Source organism: Anthonomus grandis, chromosome 13 (assembly GCF_022605725.1).
Source record: "Anthonomus grandis grandis chromosome 13, icAntGran1.3, whole genome shotgun sequence".
Taxonomy (NCBI): domain Eukaryota; kingdom Metazoa; phylum Arthropoda; class Insecta; order Coleoptera; family Curculionidae; genus Anthonomus; species Anthonomus grandis.
The window spans coordinates 1982899-2007406 of record NC_065558.1 but is presented as its reverse complement, the minus strand read 5'-3'; the positions used below and the strand labels follow the sequence as shown (position 1 = coordinate 2007406).

The window sequence follows — 24508 nt, the reverse complement described above, 5'->3', positions numbered from 1 at the left end:
AAAGTATAGGTGGAAGAAAGAGAGAAATTTAAACAAAAAAAACACAGAGGAAAGTAGAAGACCTAGAAAAAACGAAGAATTTAAATAGAAGAAACAAATTAGTAAGTTAAAATAAAAAAATTGATAATAAATAACGTACTAATAATTTACTTTATGAGAAACGCACGGATGATGCATAAACTTGACTGAGTGATGAAAACTAATAATATACAAAATAATTCAGAAAATTTAAAAAATTTAGAGACAGAGAAGAAAAATAATGCAAAGATGATTAAAAGAGAGAAAGAAACTACTACTGAAGGAGAAATATTGGAAATTTTAAGACACGATTTTCAAAGATATGTAAGGAACTTTTCTGAGGAAAGAGTAAAAAAAATAATATCTACTACAGATAAAAGAATTCGGAAAAAGCCAGATAATAGAAAAAGATCTTAGAGAAAGTGAAATTTAGTTAAGATAAAACCTAAAAAGAGTTACAAGACAATTAAAAAGATAACAAAATAGTTATACAAAACACAGAAATATTAATAAAGAAAATATTTAGTTTTTAATGCATTATTGCTCTATAACAACTCCAGTAATAAATAAAGAATTTTATTTCTAAAGAATCGATGAGTAAATCGATACATTAACCTCTGCAATGAAAAGCAAGGAGTAGAAGACTGATTATTAATTATATAATGAAAAAATTAACAAAAGAGCGAAATTGAGTGAGAAGATGGAGAAGAGAAGAAACCAGTATTAATTATTAAACAGCAAAGCATGGCTGGGAAAAAAATCTTGGCCATAGAGAATTTATAGAGACAAAAACAAACTATAATGGATTAAAATTTTGGGTAAAATTTTTAATAATATATAACGAATTTATTTCAAAAAGAAAGCCATGGATGATATACAAACTGTTCATATATAAACTTTAGTAGTAAATAGGAGTGACTGGAAAAAACTTAATGCCAAGATAAAAATTATTTAAGAAATTAGAGAAAGAAAAGACAATTAAAATTATGATTAAATAGAGACCAAGAAGCAGAGGAAGAAATATTAAAAATGTTACGACATGAATTTGGACGATATGCAAGGAACTTGAGCAGTAAAGAAGAGTTAAAAATTTTAAAACAGGAAGGAATAAAAAAACTATTTTATATTTTTATAGAAAATCAATGAACTAAGAAATAAAATTAAAAAATAATACGAGACGGGAATTGATAAAAAACGATGATATGCTTTTCTTACAGAGAATAGAATTTGGAAAAAGTCAGATAATATATATTATAAGCCAGAATAGAAAAAGAAAATGTTTTTAAAGAGTTACAAATTTAAAGACCAATGAAAAGAAAATAAACTAGTTGCAAAAAAAATTAAAAAAAAATTAAATTCTTGATATACAGGGTGTTTCTTAACCTATACGCATAAACTTGGGAAATTATTGCTAATGATAAATAATGACTAATAGTGAAAAAAAAATTAAGTAAAATATTTTTAGTTTCTGAGATAATTCTTTTTTTTTTCACAAAAATGTAATAACTTTATCAGGTGGAATTTTGTTTTCAAATTTAGAAGTAAACAAATCCGGATGATGTTTATTATGTTTAGTAGTACCTACTTTGCTATCAGTTAATTCAGTTGTGGTCGTATTTCGTTTTTTATTAAAATTATGCCGCATAATTTTTCAAATGAGGAACTAATCGACATGTTACTGGCATACGGGGAATCAAGACAAAACAGTGTGGCTGCAGCTAATCTTTATGCACAAAGGTTCCCTCATAAGTATCATCCGTCGCGTGAAGCTTTTTTGCGTGTGGTTCAGCGGGGTAGAGAAACTGGAAATTTGCGGCCGAGGCCAGGGCAACATGGTGGAGCCATTAGACCTAGGCGCATTTTAAATCTGGAGAATTTGATTTTAGATATCATCGAAAAGCATCCTGACATAAGCACTATTGAATATTATTTATATGTAATAAATAAAGAATTTTCCTTCTAAAGAATCGATGAGTAAATCGATACATTAACCTCTGCAATGAAAAGCAAGGAGTAGAAGACTGATTATTAATTATATAATGAAAAAATTAACAAAAGAGCGAAACTGAGTGAGAAGATGGAGAAGAGATGAAACCACTATTAATTATTAAACAGCAAAGCATGGCTGGGAAAAAATGAAGAGAAAAACTTGGCCATAGAGAATTTATAGAGACAAAAACAAACTATAATGGATTAAAATTTTGGGTAAAATTTTTATTAATATATAACGAATTTATTTCAAAAAGAAAGCCATGGATGATATACAAACTGTTCATATACAAACTTTAGTAGTAAATAAGAGTGACTGGAAAAAACTTAATGCCAAGATAAAAATTATTTAAGAAATTAGAGAAAGAAAAGAAAATTAAAATTATGATTAAATAGAGACAAATAAACAGAGGAAGAAATATTAAAAATGTTACGACATGAATTTGGACGATATGCAACGAACTTAAGCAGCAAAGAAGAGTTAAAAATTTTAAAACAGGAAGGAATTAAAAAACTATTTTATATTTTTATAGAAAATCAATGAATTAAGATATAAAATTAAAAAAAAAAATACAGGACGGGAATTGATAAAAAACGATGATATGCTTTTCTTACAGAAAATAGAATTTGAAAAAAGTCAGATAATATATATTATAAGCCAGAATAAAAAAAGAAAATGTTTTTAAAGAGTTACAAATTTAAAGACCAATGAAAAGAAAATAAACTAGTTTCTAAACTAGACCAATGAAAAAAACAGTGCGACGGCATTTGGATCGGCCTCCTCGATCACCCGACCTTAATCCGCTTGACTTTTATTTTTGGGGCCACCTAAAATCTCTGGTCTATGTAACCGAAGTTGACAATGAACAAGAATTAAGAAATCGGATATTTGCTGCCGCCGAGGAAATTCGACTACAACCTGGATTAGCTGCTGTCTGCAACTCTTGGATTAGGCGTGCTCAATTATGTATTGAAAGTCATGGAAATAACTTCAAACAGTTACTATAATAGTTAAATAAACATTGATTTTGGAGAATTTACGTTTTTTTTAAATTTTAATTAATAAGTCGCTTATCTCCGTAACTAAAACTATTTTACTAATTTTTTATTCACTCTTAGTCATTATTTGCCGTCAGCAATTATTTCCCAAGTTAATGCGTATAGGTTAAGAAACACCCTGTATAATTGAATGCGTTGAATTAAAAAAGAAAGAGAAAAGAGAAAGCTAACATTCTGCAAGAATTGCGCCTCCATATACATTTCAGTAATAAAAAAATTTCATCAATTCAAACAGCTGCAATTGCAACGGAAACCAAAGGGTTTTTTGTCAAATTGTCCTTTGACGAAAATGACTCCATAATAAAAAAATTTTAAAAAAGCAAATTAATATAAACAGTAAGAGGAAAGCAAAGAGCAGAAGACAAAATGCTCTTTAAAATGACTAAGAAGATTAAGAATTTAAGAGATTAACTCCGTTAGAATTGTCAAGTGTATATTTTGGAAGTAAATGCTCTTTTTGCTTCATAAGAAACCAATAAGTAAATATAAAATTAATATATTCCATCTTAAATAAAAAATATATTATTGAAACGGAATAAAATAAGAAACAATTGATTTTTTTTGGCTGCTACTAGTGCTGTAGATCTAATATTATATAAATAAAAATACAAAAAAAAAATTCCTTAATAGTTAAGTGCAACTTATAGCTGTTTATCATATAGAATTTCTAACCTTAACAACATTAAAGTCCTTACAATTTAATTAAGTAAAAATTAGTCGCTTTATATTAAATTATATGAAATTATCTCGACTATTTAGACAAACGCATGTAATAAGGCATGTTTTTTTTTGAGGCGATCAAACAAATTTGCCTATAGGCCACAAGTAATTAAAACTGCTAGTTTATCAACACCAGTGCCAATTAAAACAGAAAACGAACTAGAATATCTAATGAAAACGCTAATTATGTTCTATTTATCATCTTTAATTAGGATGACATGTCCCCGTCCTTCGTTTTAATTAATTTTTCCAACAATAACGTGCTCATTAACATTTATTTCCTTGATTAACGGGGTCCCTCGCGCCTCTTCCCCCTCGCCGCGCCGCAACTCTTATTGCCAATTAACGTTATTTGTTGTTAAAAAATCTTTTTCTATTATTTATCGCTGGTAATTAGACGCTGCCGCTGCTTAATTGGATTTCGGGTTTTCGAATCGTGCTGCCTGATGTTTGTTTGTTTGTTTGTTTGTTCCGCGACTATAATAGTTATTATTATCTGGCTAATTGCTAGTGTTCGCTATGTTGCCAGGGGTTATTTAAATGAGCGGTTTTTTTGGAAAGTTTTACAGAAAATTTGATTAGTTTGGCAACAGTGCTTCATACTTCGAGAAAAAATTTATCACTTTTTGGAACAATCGAGAACGCAGCATATGTCGTTTCCCAGCAACATATTTATAGTCCGCGCCCACTGTTATTTAATCAATATAATGCCCGTGTCTGCTGGAATTCCAAAGGAGTTTTAATCAGTTTTTATCGAGATATTAACAATGGATAACTAAATCGGTTTATAGTGGGTATGAATTTCGACAAACTAATTTTTTTTTGTAAAAATTAATTAAAAGGTCGGGTTGGGTTCTATCCTATGAACTGCGACCGGGATATGACCACTATCACCTGCCTTATGTCCTGGGGTTCCTATAGATTAATTAAATTCCTGAGGTACTTCTCCAGACTTAAATATTAAATTAATAATATGCACCAGAGGCTTTTTATTAAGAGATTCATTTTTTTTTTAATATAAATTTAGGTTGAATCACTTCCGTATAGGGGGCCTTAATAACTCGACCATAACAAGAGTAAATTAACAACCATTATGCTATAACCCCAGTAGACAGACACATTCAAAGACAATTAAGTGGTAAACATATGACCACGCTTGCCCAGATCAATATCTTTTAATTAATGTTTACATGTTAAGAAGCAATGAACAGTTTTAATTACTGTTATAGTTTCCTATCGAGCATTTTAATTAAAAATATAAATAAGAAGTGTATTAGTAAACATTTGAAATGTCCATTTTTTTTTTAACAAAAACTTAAATAATAACGCATAACTTAAAAGCGATTTGATGGCAAAAGCTGGTCACCGGAAAACCAGGTTTCCTGTTATGGGGTCCCACCGGCGGAACAAAATGCCCCGGAGGGATCGAAGCATGAAATAATTTGTATTACAGACGTGGGACACAGTGGGCGGAAAGTGTGAAAATGGCGGGCCGGAAGTCGCTTTTTATTTTTTAAGTTTATTTTATTTAGTGACGCAACGGTCGTGTATTATAATGAATTTTAGCGATAAACGTCCCGTTTGGTAGTTTTGTTTCTTACTTTGGTAAAATTTTGGAGTTTTGACTTTTCAAATTTAAAAAAAAAATTATTCCACTGAACTGCTTGAAATTGTTATTATTTACACGAAGAAAACTGTAATTTCTTTTTTGACTGGACCTCAAAAGAGTCCTTCAAAATCCTTTAATTTTCCTTTAAATAAAAAAGAATAAATGTACTTTTCCAGGCATTTGTGGTTAATATTCTATATATTTTCTGAAAAAATAAGAAATTATAAAAGTAATTTTTTATTTGACTACCTGGAAAAATATAAATAATTTAAATTACTTAAAAAAACAAACACGTCTTTTCTAATAATTTTCATTTTTCGAAATTTTCTGAATTATTGCTGAAAAAATGCACTTTTCCTGTCATAGCTTATTTTCTTCTTTGACTCCTTGAAAAATAATAAATTACTTTGACTACCTGACACAAAAATTTTAATCCTTAAGAAACCGATAAAAAACCACTTTCTGAATTATTGGTCAAAAAAAATAATATTTTTCAGACATTGAAGGTGATATTCTTAATTCACCCCTCTTATATTAATATTGACCTTGATTTTTGGTTTACACCAGTTGCACATTTTTGGTTGAACTCTAACGGATAAATATCGGATAAAATGTCCGCACGATATATGTTTAAGAATATAATATTGTGAATTTAATATGTTCTAAACGTCTTTTTTTTTTGGATCTACAAGGTGTTGAACCTTTAAAAAGAACCGTTGCAAAAAGTCAACTTTCTTCTTTCTCCAGTCTTAACTCAATTTATTAAATAATGCATTAAGAACTTAATATTTTCTTTATTAATTTTTGCATCTTTTGTATAACTAGTTCATTATTTTTTTTATAGTTTTGTTACTCTTTTTAGGTTTTATCTTGACTAAATTTCACTTTATCTTATCTGGCTTTTTCGGAATTCTTGTCTCTGTAGTAGGTACCAATTTTTTTACTCTTTTTAATTTTTTTTTTAAATAACTTTATATTTTTGTTTTAAATTAGCTGATGTGTTTAATGCCTCGGGGGGCATTTTTCGACGTACAAGGAAAAAATTTTACCAGTGGCGTGCATAAGGGACTCGTAGAGGAAAGTTGCCTATTATCGAATACTTTTTTCTCTTAATTAACAAAAAATACCTACATACCACATAAATTAATTGCATGTTAAAAGGATGATATATGTTCTTTCATTATGTGACACGAAATAGCTCTAACTGGCTCTAACTTTCACAAAACATAACAGTGCATAAATTATTATTTTGCTAAAGCATAGGTATTTGTTTAGATTTTTATTAATATTAAATTGAAAATACGTTCAAAAATTTTATGAAAAACCTTAAAGTTAATCTAAGCACATTTCACAAATACACCATAGATTTTTGTCAGTTCCTGCACATTCTTCATGGCACCAACGAAAGCATTGATTGCATCTGATCCACTTTTCCCCTGCTCTGTCCTCTGATTAAAAATTATTGCAATACAGACACTCGGCGTCTTCGGCATCTCTGTCCATATCATCATCACTGTCTACTAACTGCAATTCAGTATCAGTGTCATCATCACTGGATGAGGTGAGAGTTTTTTAGCTTTTCCCTTCCCTTTACCATTTTTTTTTTTGGTTTAGCTTTTGTGCTTCTGAACTGTTTTAATTTTCTTTTGTTTAAAGCTTCTTCCAGTTCTGATTTGTAAGACGATCCAGTTATTAACGTAGTAGTGATGCCACGTTTTCCTCGCTTATTTGTAGATCCGGACGTGTACGAGCAACTAGGCATAGGGCTGATATCTGTCGCGGTTTCACCAACTTTCTGTTTGTAGAAGGAGTGGTCAAGCTATTTATTAAGGGTTTTGTGGGGATAGCATCAGGTGTTTTAATCCTGTCCCTCATAGAAGATAGAGGTATTTCATCTTCGCTTTCTGTTTCCTCCGATTCTGGCCTGATGAGAAGATAGTTGTTGGGGTGGTGGCGGGGTTCTTTCACGTTGGGAATGAATAGCAAAATCATCGTCTCGGAATACCTGCCTGTTGAGCGGAAAAATTCCACATTTTCTAAAACCATTTACGGCCACGTAGGTATGCTCTCCCTAGCAGTTCAGCGACCTGATAGTGAGTTACCACCCTTCCTGGGTTATTTTTGAGCCATGACTCAATCTCCAATGCATAATATGTTTTAAATGGAGACATAAAAGCTACGTCTAGGGGTTGTATCTTATGTGTCGAATGAGGAGGTAGACATAAAATATGCACATAGTTTTCCCTTGCTAAATCAATTTAAGGGATGTTGCGCGTATGAGAGTAGCTGTGCCCGTCTAATATTAAAACCACTGGATCGCCCTTTGCTGGTTTAACATGCTTTATAAAATGTGTTAACCAAGCTGTAAACAGATCATGCTGAATCCAACCGGAAGGATGACATCTGGCGATCGTTCCTGGCGGTGCTCCATTTAGAAGTTCAGGCTTCATATTTTTTTTAGGAAATACTAGCATAGGTGGAACATAATATATTCCGGTAGCGCTCATACAAGTCACTGCAGTAACAAGAACTCCCCTTTCGGATGTCGTCAAGGCCCCAACTGGCAAGTTGTAATGCCTGTTTCATCTACATTAAATAATCCGGCTGGATTCAATTTGATTTCTGCTAAGGCTGGCTCTAACAGATCAAAAAAAGCCGCGCAATTTTCTCGAGTAAACCCTGCAGATACACCCTGTGGCTTTCTAAAACTCAGTTCAGGATGTCTCTTTAAAAACCCTTTTTGCCACTTTTTTCCTGCACTTGATTTCGTCATAGAAAAAGGGTGTTGTAGCCCGTTCTGGATAGCTAGCTAAAACGCTAGCCTTCTAATATCGGAAACTCTTACTCCATATCTAAACAATATGTAACTAAAAGATTTTCAATTTCGTTGCTTAGCGCAGGTCTTCTTCCTAATTTCGTATAGCTGTTAATACTTCTGTTGGCTTGTCTGATTTTACGTAATCAACTTCTTGGAACTTAATATATTTTTGACGCTTTTAAATACCCCATTTCTTTGCTTCTAACAGCATTTACCGCAAGCTCCATGGCTCTTGCATCCCATGTTTTACGATCTTTCTCTTGTTTTCGGTTCATCTAGAAAAAAAAAGCAAAAAACCTCCTTAATCAAGGTTAAAAGCATAATAATATGTTATATGTAACTTATTCTCATTTATTATTAAAAAAAAAGAGAGTAAAACGCAAGTATCTATGACAGAAAATCAGTTGATTCATTTAAAAGCAGCTCCAGAAAACTGGTTCCAAATATCGGATACTATACGATATTAGGAAACCAAAAGTATCCGATATTACGGTACATAACCTCACTAAATTTACCGTTTTTTTTTACATCTAAAAAATAGTTCAAAGAAGCATTAAAAGGTATTATCTGCAATCTACTTAATGATATGGTATGTAACAAACAAATAATTTAACCTACCTTTTCCAGAAATAACGCCAAAAATTATACACTGTTAAAATCTATGCACATCGAAAACCGTTACAGTAGCAAAATGACGTTTTATAAACAATTATAGGATTCTGTAATTCTTGTAGGAAATGATCTGCGTAATAGTTCTCTTGATTACTATGGATGTTGTGCTATTACAGATTTAGAGTAATGTCCGATATTAGGAACTTATGCAGTATTAGGCTACTTTCCTCTAATATTTTTTTTATTAAATAAAATTACACCACTGTATTTTTCTAAAATAAATTTTATTTTTTTAATCCTTGTTTAGTTTTGAGCAAATTTGTATTCTTGAGTCTTTTTTTCTTTTAGGAATATTATTTTCTGCAAAAAAAACATTTTTCATTAACCCTACCCTTAACCCCCCACCCGCCCCAAACAATTTGCCAGTAAGAAATTCTTTTCAAAAATCATTGTTTTCTAAAATAATACGCATAATAAACAGCTAGTTTCGTCGTTAATATCCAATCTAATAATACAGTTTTTTATTTAAATTTAATATAAATATATATATGTTTATTAATAAATATTTAATACAAAAGAGTGCTATTAAATTGAATATTATAAAATAAAAACAGTGATTTTTCAAAAGAATTTCTTACTGGGAAAATGTTTGGGGTGGGTGGGGGGGTAAGGGTTCTGTTGATAAAAAACAATGTTTTTGCAGAAAATTTATAGGCAATATTCAATTTAATAACACTGTTTCTTTAAATCTAATATAAATTTATATATAAAATATTTAGATTAAAAACAGCATTATTAGATTAGATAATATGGATGAAAAACAGTGATTTTTCAGGAAAATTTCATGAAATATTCGAGGTGTAGTAATCAAGTTTAAAAACACTATATATGTAGATCCCTTATCAATTTTTTAAATACCGTAATTTCCTCCCGTTTGTAAACAGAATAGCATATGATATACGTATATTCTACAGTTAAATAAATATACCTTGACCATATACATACACAACGATGTATGAGATTTACACTACCATAAACTAATGCTTCTAAGCTATTTAAAATAATATAAACTACCTTTAAAAAAAATTAATTTAATTAAATTATACAAGAAAATACTTGGCAAAAATTTCTAGATTTCTTAACTAGTGGTTTAAAATACACTCATTATTCTAGATTTTTATCGGATTTTAAGTAAAAATTTAGATATTTAAAAGGTGTCATAACCCTTTTTAAGATCCTTATCGGTAACCAAACACCTTTTCTCCATACACACACACATGTCCATATGTTACTTTGTCCAACCACAACAACACCTTTTACCTAATTTTATCGCGTTTTACATTTTATACCGGGTGTTTTATGCGACCGTTAAATTTAAAACGGCGGTCGCTAATCGACGTCCAGCGGTTGTAAATCGTGTGACGCAGCCGGCCAAAAACCCCATTAAACGCGTCAATCTTGATCGGGAATAATTATTATTATGACCGTTTACGTTCGTCGCTGCCTGTCAAAATGGGCTGTTCAAGTGGTCTTTTGTGGTTTAAAAAAAAAACAAAAGGAAATGTCCGATGGTTTCCCAATGAACTTCATATCGGATCTAATTTCCTCTGTTATTTCCCATTTTTCCAGTCGGCGGGTTCGGTTATTAAGTCGCTTTATTGAGAAAATATATGAAAGGCAATTTTTCGTTTCGGCAAGGTTTTATTGGATCCTGAACCTTTTTTTTTGTTTATTTAAATTTATTTAGGGATTTATTTCTCATTAATTGACTTTTTGTTTCATGTTTTTCTCTTTATGAAGCCATAATAAATTTTTTTGTAGTTTAGTCGGTAACAATCTGGTAATAATTTATTTTATTCATGTGATTATCAAAGTGAGCCAATTCTTGTGGCACCCAATTATGATAACAAAAATATTGTCTTATTTCAAAAAGGTATTCCTCAAAATCGACTTAAATTAATTCATTTAAATATACGTAGTATTCACCAGAAATTTGATGTTATTGTTTTAACTGAAACACACTATATTGAAAATTTATACTTTTTTCATATTGACTATTACAATACAATCTGTAATAAGGGCCAAGTCAATAAATGTGATGGATGTGTAGTATTTATTAAAAGTAAATTATCTTGTACCCACAAGTTAGTACAAGTTGGGTCTATAAAAATAATTGAAATTGAACTGGAGGGTTATGACAATGAAACATTTTTAATAAGCTGTATGTACCGACTACTATGCACAGATAAGCAATTTTTTAATCAAGTATTGTATCAGTATCTTCAGAGTAAGAAATACTATGAAATACACGTTTTAACCACATGAAATAAATACAAATATTAATTAATTATGGTTTGATTTGATTGTTTGAAAAAAACATAAAATATGAATTTGAGGCTTAAAATGCTTGGAAATACGTACCTTTGAGTTCTAAACTGCATGGAATACATGAAAAACGACTTAAAAACATTGACAAAGTCAATTCCTAAGGTGTAAATTACCCATATTTAATAGCAACTATTCTTTCTCCATCTTTAATTTCAGATAAAGCTTTGTGTAGGTTCTCTTCTTTATATAATTTAAAGTAAAACAATAATCTATCTCTCTAAATATATAGCAATCGACATAATATGCCTTTGTCTGAGCAGCACGTGCAGTTAAGACAAACCTAACCAAATACTTCTTAGAATGTAAAACTCCCTCCATAAGAGCTAATAGAACGTCGCGCCCTCTGAATGTCGAGGAGTATTATTAACTGGATATGAAAATGAGTTTGAGACGTCATAGGAGCGGGAAATTTAAAATTTTGCTTTTGCACACACACTCTTTTGAAATAGTGTGGTTCTTTTGGAAACTATGGTACGCAAATAGAAAAAGTGTTAAAACGGGACTTTTGTTCTACTCCATATTAAACATTGTACTTTGTCTAGAAATAGATGGCAAATTTTGAGGTATTCATTTATTAAATCAAGCAAAAAAAATTAAATCGTGCTATATTGTTTATCTAGAATCTTATGCTTGCAATTGCTAAAGACCTAGGTACATTTTGTAGGTACATTTCAATCTATCCATCTTGGACTCAAATAATTTTTTTTTAATATTAATTTCAAATATATCAAGCAAAACAACGTCATTTGGCCACACAACATTGATGTCACTTTAACGCAAACATTGCTAGTTCAGCATATGATAAAGGTAAATTAGTACTTAAAAAACTTACTTTAAATTAAGCGGGTTATCATTAATAATTAAACTTAAGCTTACCATCTCTGGTGGGGCCATTTGTTACAAATTACATTTTAACTTACCATGTAATAACACTGGGAGGTTTACTGAAGGTATGACTTTGGACCTCTGGTTTAATACCACTCCTTGCATTGGGAATGAATAAATCAGGAGTAATTTAAATTTTCACATGCATAGTTACTGTTTATTACTGAGGTTTCTTAAAAATCTAAACCCAAGTATTAAACATATTGGGCCTGTTAATAAAACCCAGAAATCTGTATCTTTTATTGTCCATGGATTCAACATAACAATATCCTTTCAGAATCAATTTCTCTACTATTTATGCAAATGCAATGTCATCAATGTTTATATTACGTTACGAAAATGCTATTCATTTTTTCCAAAAAAATTATCTTATATTTTTTTTATGACCTCAAAGTTACAAAAATTGGTTATCTTCTGATAGCCATATTTTTTGTTTCTCAACTAGTTGGACGAAGCCGAGTATACTGGCATATAGCTTCATCCTTTCACTATAACTAGCCGCAAACCGCATTGCCGAAGTCAACGATGCAGCTGAGTGATGGCTATCAGAGTGGAACTAGTTTTCACCATTTAAAAAAAAAATTTTTTTGACTTTGTGGTCAAAAAAAAAAATAAGATAACTTTTTTGGAAAAAATCAATAGCATTTTCGTAATGTACGGGTCGAAATCTATAAGAAAACAAAATTTCAAGAAGATTTGAGAGATTTTTTTTTCTTCGAATTTTGAAAATTTTAACGACCATTTTTTTTAAGGAAAAAAATTTTTGTTTTTAAATCTTCTTGAAAATGTGTTTTCTTATAGATTTCGACCCGTACATTACTAAAATGCTATTCATTTTTTTCAAAAAAATTATCATATATTTTTTTTTTTACCTCAAAGTTTCAAAGTTACAAAAATATGTCATCTTCTGATAGCCATATTTTATGTTTCTTAACTAGTTGGATAAAGCCGAGTATACTGGCATATAGCTTTATCATTTCACTATAACTAGCCACAAACCGCATTGCCGAAGTCAGCGATGCAGCTAAGTTATGGCTATCAGAGTGGGACTAGTTTTCACCATTTAAAAAAAATAGGTCATCTTCTAATATCCATACTTTTTGTTTCTCAACTAGTTGGATGAAGCCGAGTATACTGGCGTATAGCTTCATCCTTTCACTATATCTGGCCGCAATCCGCATTGTCGAAGTCAGCTATGCAGCTGAGTTATGGCTATGAGAGTGGGACTAGTTTTCACCATTTAAAAAAAAAATTGACTTTAAGGTCACAAAATTTTTTAAATCTTCTTGAAAATTTGTTCTCTTATAGATTTTGACCCGTACATTACGAAAATGCTATTCATTTTTCCAAAAAAATTATCTTATATTTTTTTTTTGACCTTAAAGTTGCAAAAATAGATCATTTTCTGATAGCCATATTTTTTGTTTCTCAACTAGTTGGATGAAACCGAGTATACTGGCATATAGCTTCATCCTTTCACTATAACTAGCTGCAAACCGCATTGCCGAAGTCAGCGGTGCAGCTGAGTTATGGCTATCAGAGTGGGACTAGATTTCACCATTAAAAAAAAATAGGTCATTTTCTGATAGCCATATTTTTTGTTTCTCCATTAGTTGGATGAAGCCGAGTATACCGGCATATAGCTTCATCCCTTCACTATAACTAGCCGCAAACCGCATTGCTGAAGTCAGCGATGTAACTGAGTTATGGCTATCAGAGTGGAACTAGTTTTCACCATATAAAAATATATTTTTTTTGACTTTGACCTCAAAGTTTCAAAGTTACAAAAATATGTCATCTTCTGATAGCCATATTTTTTGTTTCTCAACTAGTTGGATGAAGTTGAGTATACTGGCATATAGCTTCGTCCTTTCACTATACCCAGCCGCAAACCGCATTGCCAAAGTCAGCAATGCAGCTGAGTTATGGCTATCAGAGTGGGACTAGATTTCACCATTAAAAAAAATAGGTCATCTTCTGATATCCATATTTTTTGTTTCTCAACTAGTTGGATGAAGCCGAGTATACTGGCATATAGCCTTATCCTTTCACTATTACTAGCCGCAAACCGCATTACCGAAGTCAGCGATGTAGCTGAGTTATGGCTATCAGAGTGGGACTAGTTTTCACCATTAAAAAAAAAATTTTGACTTTGAGGTAAAAAAAAAATATAAGGTAATTTTTTTGGAAAAAATTAATAGCATTTTCGTAATGTACGGGTCGAAATCTATAAGAAGACAAATTTTCAAGGAGATTTAAGAGATTTTTTTTTTCTTTGAACTTTGAAAATTTTGACGACCAAAATGTATGCATTTTTTTCAGAGAAAAAAATTTTTATTTTTAAATCTTCTTGAAAATTTGTTTTCTTATAGATTTTGACCCGTACATTACGAAAATGCTATTCATTTTTCCAAAAAAATTATCTTATATTTTTTTTTGACCTTAAAGTTGCAAAAATAGGTCAACTTCTGATCGCCATATTTTTTGTTTCTCAACTAGTTGGATTAAGCTGAGTATACTGGCATATAACTTCATTCTTTCACTATAACTTACCGTAAACCGCATTGCCGAAGTCAGCGATGCAGCTGAGTTATGGCTATCAGAGTGGGACTAGTTTTCACCATATAAAAATATATTTTTTTTGACTTTGACCTCAAAGTTTCAAAGTTACAAAAATATGTCATCTTCTGATCGCCATATTTTTTGTTTCTCAACTAGTTGGATGAAACCGAGTATACTGGCATATAGCTTCATCCTTTCACTATAACTAGCCGTAAACCGCATTGCCGAAGTCAGCGATGCAGCTGAGTTATGGTTATCAGAGTTGGACTAGATTTCACCATTAAAAAAAAATAGGTCATCTTCTGATATCCATACTTTTTGTTTCTCGACTAGTTGAATGGAGCCGAGTATACTGGCATATAGCTTTATCCCTTCGCTATAACTGGCCGCAATCCGCATTACCGAAGTCAGCGATGTAGCTGAGTTATGGCTATCAGAGTTGGACTAGTTTTCACCTTTAAAAAAATTTTTGACTTTGAGTTAAAAAAAAAATATAAGATAATTTTTTTGGAAAAATTGAATAGCATTTTCGTAATGTACGGGTCGAAATCTATAAAAAAACAAATTTTCAAAAAGATTTGAGAGATTTTTTTTCTTCGAATTTTGAAAATTTTGACGACCAAATGTATGCATTTTTTTCAGGGAAAAAAATTTTTTAGCTTCTTCAGTCTTCTGTTAATTGCTCAAGCTTTCAAGGCCCTGAAGAGCACACTGAAATACTACTTTTATTATCTAAGTATTTAAGCAACATTGCCATGTCTCTGTATAAGTGTAATTTTATTAAGGAGCAATGTTTAGGGTGAGAAAAATTAAAATAAATCTACTGTGAAAATAGGTTTGTTCTCACAGCAGTAAGAAACAAGTTTTTTATAAATAAACATGCGCAATAGAGTAAAATGCGTTCGCACAGCACCTTCTGATCGGTTTGATGTACTTAAACAAATTTCTGATCGTCATCTGAGAGTCACACTTGTTTTCGGATTTATTTCAGGCAAAGTGTCAGAGAATTCGTGTAGCCAGTCAACGCCGATCTTCGGAATATGAACATAACCTCTAAATTGTTGTTTTATATAGTCGTTTTGAAAAATTGTATTTTAAATTGTCGGATTAGTCTAAAAATACACATTAAGGAAACGAGTGATTTTGAATCCGATACTGACTTTTAAAGAAGATTTACTTGAAGAATGGATAAGCCGATAAAACTGTCTCTCAATTTAATAGAATAGAATTTCTCGACCATTTTAGAGTAAACCCTGAAGTAGCAAATAATTACACAATTTTAAACTCTATTAATAATATACATCTGTTGTATGGTTGTAGTGTAACTTTTTTGTTTGTTTATTTTTTATTTATTTTCCCATTTCCCACTGGCATAAAAAAGTGAGGTTATTTTTCTTGCTCTTCTTTTTTTAATATGGACTCTACTCAACCCGTATTCGATATTCGCACAGACGCTTTCAAATCGATTAGAAGTTGTAATATTTTAGGCATACGAATTAGGAATGGTTTGGAAACAGTTTCAAACTTGTAGTGAAGAAATTTGCAGTAAGAACAAACCTAATATGTCCCTATATGCCAAGCAGTCCCTCCTTCACCCTATTTGTCTTTGATGACTCTTTGTAGTGCCTTGAGAATGATTTAAAAAAAAATCAATGTATCATTGGTACCCCATTCCCCTTCAACCAGTTTCCAAACTATGGCACCTTTAGGTTCCAAAAAAAGTAAAACTTTCAACATTAAATTGACGCAATTCTTTGCTGCAGGTCTGCAGAACGGTCCGAGCCACCCTCACCATCAACATCCCGCGTACAGTAACAGCGGCACGCCCACCCCCGACGGCGGCCACCCTCACCAAGTCCACCATCAGAACCCCGGCAGCATATCGAACAACAACAACAATAACAACAACAACAACAACAACAATACAGTGAAAATATGCGCGGGTTGCGGCGGTAAAATTGTGGAACGATATTTGTTGCACGCGCTGGACCGATATTGGCACAACGGCTGTTTAAAGTGTTCGTGTTGTGGCGCCATGTTGGCCGATATCGGCACCTCGTGTTTTACCAAAGGCGGCATGATCCTGTGCAAACAGGATTATATGAGGTAAGTAACTAATTTGGTACTTTTTTTTTTAATTTTTAACGTTTGTTGCATTACTGGGGCTCTTAATGGCGAGAAGTTGCTCAGTTGAGTTCTGTTTATTGTTAACAGTATGAGTTGTATTTTAGAGCTTGTCTAGGCTAAGAGGCTTAAGAATTTTCAATTTTACTTTATAAGAAAAAACTGGAAATTTCAAAATGATTCAAGTCGTGTGTAGACCATGAAATGCGGTACAAATCGAAAAAACGCACTTATTGCCCACTTTTTGACCTTTAAACATAACTGAGACCCACGATCGTTATGAAATGATGCTTCACGTCTCTAGGGGGTTTAACTCGTTAAGAAAAGTTAAATTTCAAGATGATTCAAGGCGTGCCTAGTCCATGAAATGCGGTAGAAACCGAGAAAACGCATTTATTGCCCACTTTTTACCTTTAAACACATCTAAGAGTCATGAATCCTTGACGATCGCTATGAAATGATGCTTGACGTCTCTAAGGGGTTTAACTAGTTAAGAAAACTTAAATTTTAAGATGCTTCAAGGTGTGCCTCGACTATGAAATGCGATAGAAACCAAGAAAACGCACTTATGGCCCACTTTTTGACCTTTAAACACATTTATGACCCATGAATCACTGACGATCGTTTTAAAATAATGCTTCACGTCTCTAAGGGGTTTAATTAGTCAAGAAACGTTAAATTTCAAGATGATTCAAGGCGTGACTAGACCATGAAATGCGGTAGAAACCGAGAAAACTCACTTATTGCCCACTTTTTGACCTTTAAACACATCTGAGACCCACGAATCTTTGACGATCGCTATGAAGTGATGCTTCACGTCTCTAGGAGGTTTAACTAGTTAAGAAAAGTTAAATTTCAAGATGATTCAAGGCGCGCCTAGACCATGAAATGCGGTAGAAACCAAGAAAACGCACTTATGGCCCACTTTTTGACCTTTAAACACATTTATGACCCATGAATCACTGACGATCGCTTTAAAATGATGCTTTACGTCTCTAGGGAGTTTAATTAGTTAAGAAACGTTAAGTTTCAAGATGATTCAAGGCGTGGCTAGACCATGAAATGCGATAGAAACCGAGAAAACGCGCTTATTACCCACTTTTTGACCGTTAAACACATCTGAGACCCACGAATCCTTAACGATCGCTATGAAATGATGCTTTACGTCTCTAGGGGGTTTGACTAGTTAAGAAAAGTTAAAATTCAAGATGATTCAAGGCGTGCCTAGACCATGAAATGCGGTAGAAACCGAGAAAACGCGGGTATTACCCACTTTTTGACCTTTAAACATATCTGAGACCCACGAATCCTTAACGATCGCTATGAAATGATGCTTTACGTCTCTAGAGGGTTTACCTAGTTAAGAAAAGTAAAATTTCAAGATGAATCAAGGCGTGCCTAGACTATGAAATGCGGTAGAAACCGAAAAAAACGCTCTTATTACCCATTTTTTGACTTTTAAACACAACTGAGACTCATGAATCTTTGATGATCGCTCTGAAATGATGCTTTACGTCTCTAGACGGTTTAACTCGTTAAGAAAAGTTAAATTTCAAGATGATTCAAGGCGTGCCTAGATCATGAAATGCGGTAGAAACCGAGAAAACTCACTTATTGCCCACTTTTTGACCTTTAAACACATCTGAGACCCACGAATCTTTGACGATCGCTATGAAGTGATGCTTCACGTCTTTAGGAGGTTTAACTAGTTAAGAAAAGTTAAATTTCAAGATGATTCACGGCGCGCCTAGACCATGAAATGCGGTAGAAACCGAGAAAACGCACTTATTACTCACTTTTTGACCTTTAAACACATCTGAGACCCACGAATCCTTAACGATCGCTATAAAATGATGCTTCACGTTTCTAGGGGATTTAACTAGTTAAGAAAAGTTAAATTTCAAGATGATTTAAAGCGTGCCTAGACCATGAAATGCGGTAGAAATCGAGAAAACGCACTGATTGCCCACTTTTTGACTTTTAAACACATCTGAGTACATTGAGGAGCACTGAACCTCTATTTAAACCCATCCCTCTTCCTCAAGGATGATTAAGTTCTTCAGAATTCGTTCAAGGATAATTCTTAATTGACACTACCTTCTGGATACAATAAATCAACTTAAGAAGGCATTCTGAAATCATTCTTCTGGATTCACTTATAGACTCTGCCAATCATTTCTACCACTTTACACAGAATTCATTTTTATCTCCTATAGATAAGGGAGTGTCTTGGTGTCAAATTTCAGCAATTTAATTGACTTTAAGTCAATCAAAGACATATTTTCTTTATTTCAGGATATACCAAGTACTTGGAATGGTTGGTGTGATATTTTAGTTTTATCGCAGTTTTTAATTAATTGAAGTAGTTTTTATTTTCTTCCAGGCAGTTGAAGGCAGTTTTTTCCTGTTTTAGAATCCTTAAAGTTACTCATACCACAAGCATTTAAAGTAATTCCTATCCTCTTTCAAAGCATTTAAAAGCAGTTTTTCCTTATTTTAAGATTCTGAAATTTACCTTGTTTTTACCATAGGCAGTTAAAGTAATTCTTATCTTCTTCTAGGCGTTTGAACGCGTTTTCCTTGATCCTTATCTCATTGAATACCTTTAGGAAATTATTCCTTTTTTCTGGATAAGTAAATAAATTTAGGTCACCAAGATCCAAAAATAATTCCATGAGTAGACAGCACCCTCTGGATACACCAAGATGGTTTTGATAGGAAACTTTCCAATTCCAGGGATATTCTTTTTGGTTCATTTGTATATCATTTGATATTTCGGACTTCTTTAGAGATTAATATAGTAAATTAAATAATTTTTCCTTTTAGTATTCAAGGAAGGTTCAAACATTGACATACTGGATCCTAACTTATGAAAAAAAGCGTCAAGTCTAGTATTCCAAGAAAGAGAAGACAATTTTGATTCATATTTAACTCTAAATTTACTGCTAATGCTCTTCATAATTGAAGTGTACTAAATCTTAGTACAAGGGTAAAAGTACGTGCATAGTATACATTTTCTCTGTGTGTAGATCCTTTGGCAAACAGTTTTGCACGATAAGTTTTGCTTTCTTCACTCTCACATTCCACTACTCTCTTTTGCTTTAGAATATTCGAATTTTCGGGTCCAAATGTCTTTTTTACTAAAGGAATTTAGCTCCTTAAGCATAGTAAAGCTTTAGTTACTGCAGAAGGTAAATCATCCGTAATAAACTCCTTAAAATCCCCCTTGGCACACATGACTTGAAGATCTAATAGGTCTAACAGGTAATTTCTCATTTATGATGATGTACTTGTAGGACATTTGTTTTGTAACTGAGATGGACATTTTTCTGGATTAATAAATAATTTATTTAAGGTACAGTACTTTTCAAAATTTGCACGATCAGATTGCGGGGCACGAAAATCTGATCCCTTCCTAATTGTGGTAAAGATTTTTAGGTGATCTATAAAAATATTCAATGAATAGTGCATAAACCTACAAAAATTAAAGAAGGTCTGAATCAATTTTCAAAAACAATCACTTTTTTACGTAAAGCTACGCTCTGGGATTTAAAAACACTTTAACTATTAATAGCCAGGAAAAATAAAATTACTAGCCTAGTTCTAGATATATAACTTCACTCTTAAATCTAGTATACTATAAAAAAGCTACGTTCTAGAATCCAAGAATGTACTGGAAAAACTAGTAAATGATCCTGAGGAAAAATTAAACAAATAATTCTGTTTGCCCTTAACCTTTCTACTGTATCGCCAAAAGAGTACGAGGCGAAAAGAGAAAGGGTGGCAGATCGATACAACCCGCGGCGTATACATACAACTTATGCTAATAAATTAGGGGGCTGTTTCTAAACAGGACCGCATTGCAGATCGATGCATAATTATTATTATTATTATTATTTTAACTAAAATATGACGCTACAAAAACCGCAGTGGGGCACCCCAATCACGATTTTCAGTTTCGTTTTAATAAATCAACCGCCCTTTAATTTCCTTCCCCCTCTCTCTCCCGCGCAACAGTATTATTGAGTTTATCACACGCGAATTAGGGATTAACTAGGTTAGTCGATAACTTACCCTTTTATATTCAAACGACTTATATTAGACGAAATCCAGTTTTTCACATAAATCGCTCACGTACCGGGAGTTTTTGCCTCTTTTGGAATAAGAAGTGAAGGGTCACGTGCCTACTTCGTCTCCGGGTTTCTTCCTCCCTTGACGGAATGACAGACGTGAACATAATTTGACGGCAAATAAGAACAGTCGGGGGATGGAAACGATTGCCGAGGTCTGTGCGAAGGAACGATTAGATAATTTAATAGAGGGGGATGTCTCGGGGACTTTCGTTTTTTCGGGGTTTCTGGGTTACAGGCTTTTGCGGTTTATTTTCTTGATTTGATTGAGTACGCGGTTAATAAGTTGATATTTTATCTTTCTCGTGAATTTTGAATTTAATCTACAATCTAAAAGTAATTTTGTACTTTGGATTTAGATCGATTCGGAGCTTCTAGGTTGAATTTGGCGTGTCAGAGGTAACAGAGCTGAGGATTTCACCTGTTTTTCTGGTCAATCTGGCTCTTACTATTTCCAACAAATCTATTTGGCTGATTTATTTCACGTTTATGTTCCCTAGAGTATCAAAAAAGCTACGTTCCAATATTTAAAATATTTTAGTACTAAGTAATTAAAAAAATCACTTCTTTGTCTCTAGCTTTCTTTTCTACGGTAGTTTCCATTTAACCAATAGAAAAAGCTATCAAAGCTACTATAAAAAAACTAAAAAAAAAAAAATACTGTAGTTTCATAAAATATTTTTAAAGTTTTAAACTTAGTTCTTAAAAGTATCGTTACTGACTCTGACTTCCACTAAGATGTAATAAAAGGCTGCGTTCAATAATTAGGATTTATTTCAGTATTGAAATTGACAAAAATAAGAATTGCTGCGTTCTATTATTATTTAAGAGCGCTAATTATCTTGAAGTGATGGTTCTCGTATGTAGTTCTCGCCTTTCTTAATACCTTCAATGGAGCCTTTGAAGATTGTGCAATATTCCAGTTTGTTAGAATTGGTTCTAATTGAATCTTGGAACCTACACTTATTTTTTGATTGAAAAATTTAACAAATCTTGGTTTTTTTGATTTAATTAAATTACGATTAATTGAATTACTTTAAATGCCTGGAAGAAATAAGCAACTTATTCAACTGCCTTGAAGAAATTACTTCACTTATTTAAATGACTTTGAGTGCCATAAAAAAATTAAAATGACTTACCTTACAGATTTGTCGGACTATAATTGCCATTCCGCCATGGAGTTCCTGGCACCACTGGATTAATTGACTTGTTGACAATTTCAGACAGTAGTAAGACTGAGGTGCTGAATTGGATAGTGGAATGGCAAGTGGTGCTTATCAAATGGAACAGATTTCTCATAAAGAGCCCACAAATTAAAGAAAATTAAAAATGAATATTATTTATTGTTTACAGAAGAGGCATAGAATTATTTCGAAATATATAGAAATTACTTCAAATTCCTTAAAGAAATAAACAAATATTTCAACTGCTTTAAAGAAATTACTTCAGCTACTAATATGAGTTCACATTCCATGAATTTACTTAAAATGACTTCAAATTTATTAAAGGAAATCTTAACTGCCTTACAGGGAGTTTTGGCGGACTATATTTGCCATGGAATTCGGCACCAAAGGTTTTCATGATCGGTTGAAAATTTCAGATAGTAGAGAGGTGCTGAATTGAATGGTGGAATGGCAAATTTGCGTATACATATTAATTATGCTAGAAAAACACTATTTCCAGAAGATCCAAACACTATTAAAGAAATTAAACGATGATATAAGAAGTAGGTGGAAAAGCGAGGTCCTCATTTATATATCCTTATCACAGTTCAATAATTAGAAGAGTATTGGAACAAATGTTGTTTTTCTGGTTTAATTAGACAAACCATGCCAGAAAAACACTATTTCCAGGAGATCCAAAGACTATTAAAGAAATGATACGATGATATAGGAAGTAGGTAAAAAAACGGGGTTCTTATTTGTATATCCTTATCTCAGTTTAATAATTAGAAAAGTATTAGAATAAAGTGATGTTTTTCTAGTTTAATTAGATAAACCATGCCAGAAAAATAATCTTTCCAGAAGATGTGGTATAAATATTGCGTCAGACGAAGCTAAAATTAAAAAAGCTAGGTGTCTAATGAAATAATTCAAAGAATATGTATGCAAATTTTCAAAATTGTATTTGGTCTAGTTTTTGAGTTATGGGCATTTTGTGGAGTTTATTGAAAAAAAAAATATTTTTTTTTTAAATAATTATTTTTTTTCTCAACCCCATGTATATTTTTCAAAAAACGCTGAAATAGGTGTCAAATGAAATAATTCAAAGAATCTGTGTGCAAATTTTCAAAATTGTATCTGGTCTAGTTTTTGAGTTATGAGCATTTTGCGGAATTTTTAGAAAAAAAAATATATTTTTTTTTAAATTATTATTTTTTTCTCAACCCCATATCCATTTTTCAAAAAACGCTGAAATAGCTGTCTAATAAAATAATTCAAAGAATCTGTGTGCAAATTTTCAAAATTGTATCTGGTCTAGTTTTTGAGTGATGCATTTTGCGGAATTTCTAAAAAAAAAAAAATATTTTTTTTTATATTATAATTTTTTTCTTAACCCGATGTACATTTTTCAGAAAACGCTGAAATAGGTATCTAATGAAATAATTCAGAGAATATGTGTACAAATTTTCAAAATTGCATTTGGTCTAGTTTTTGAGTTATGGGCATTTTGTGAAATTTTTAGAAAAAAAAAATATTTTTTTAAAATTATTATTTTTTTCTCAACCCCATGTACATTTTTCAGAAAACGCTAAAATAGGTATCTAATGAAATAATTCAGAGAATATGTATGCAAATTTTCAAAATTGTATTTGGTCTAGTTTTTGAGTTATGGGCATTTTGTGAAATTTTTAGAAAAAAAAAATATTTTTTTTAAACATTATTTTTTTTCTCAACCCCATGTCCATTTTTTAAAAAACGCTGAAATAGGTGTCAAATAAAATAATTTAAAGAATATGTGTGCAAATTTTCAAAATTGTATCTGGTCTAGTTTTTGAGTTATGAGGATTTTGCGGAATTTTCAGAAAAAAAAATATTTTTTTTAAATTATTATTTTTTTCTCAACCCCATATCCATTTTTCAAAAAACGCTGAAATAGGTGTCAAATGAAATAATTCAAAGAATCTGTATGCAAATTTTCAAAATTGTATTTGTTTTAGTTTTTGAGTTATGAGCATTTTGCGGAATTTTTAGAAAAAAAAAATATTTTTTTTTAAATTATTATTTTTTTCTCAACCCCATGTCCATTTTTCAAAAAACGCTGAAATAGGTGTCAAATGAAATAACTCAAAAAATCTGTGTGCAAATTTTCAAAATTGTATTTGGTCTAGTTTTTGAGTTATGAGCATTTTGTGGAATTTTTTGAAAAAAAAAATTTTTTTTTTAATTATTATTTTTTTCTCAACCCCATGTACATTTTTCAGAAAACGCTGAAATAGGTATCTAATGAAATAATTCAGAGAATATGTATGCAAATTTTCAAAATTGTATTTGGTCTAGTTTTTGAGTTATGAGCATTTTGCGGAATTTTTGGAAAAAAAAATATTTTTTTTTAACATTATTTTTTTTCTCAACCCCATGTATATTTTTCAAA

The 24508-nt window shown here is 31.7% G+C and overlaps 1 protein-coding gene across 3 annotated transcripts in view; it reads left to right on the top strand.

The window, feature by feature from the left end:
• Window positions 1-24508, top strand: part of LOC126743757 (LIM domain transcription factor LMO4-A) — a 211263-nt gene that overhangs the window by 117211 nt on the left and 69544 nt on the right. For 2 of the 3 annotated variants that reach the window (XM_050450975.1, XM_050450974.1), the window contains exon 3: window positions 16424-16768. In XM_050450975.1, coding sequence (XP_050306932.1) covers window positions 16424-16768 — 345 coding nt within the window. The remainder of the gene's footprint in view (window positions 1-16423; window positions 16769-24508) is intronic. The other variant, XM_050450976.1, reaches the window with a different exon arrangement.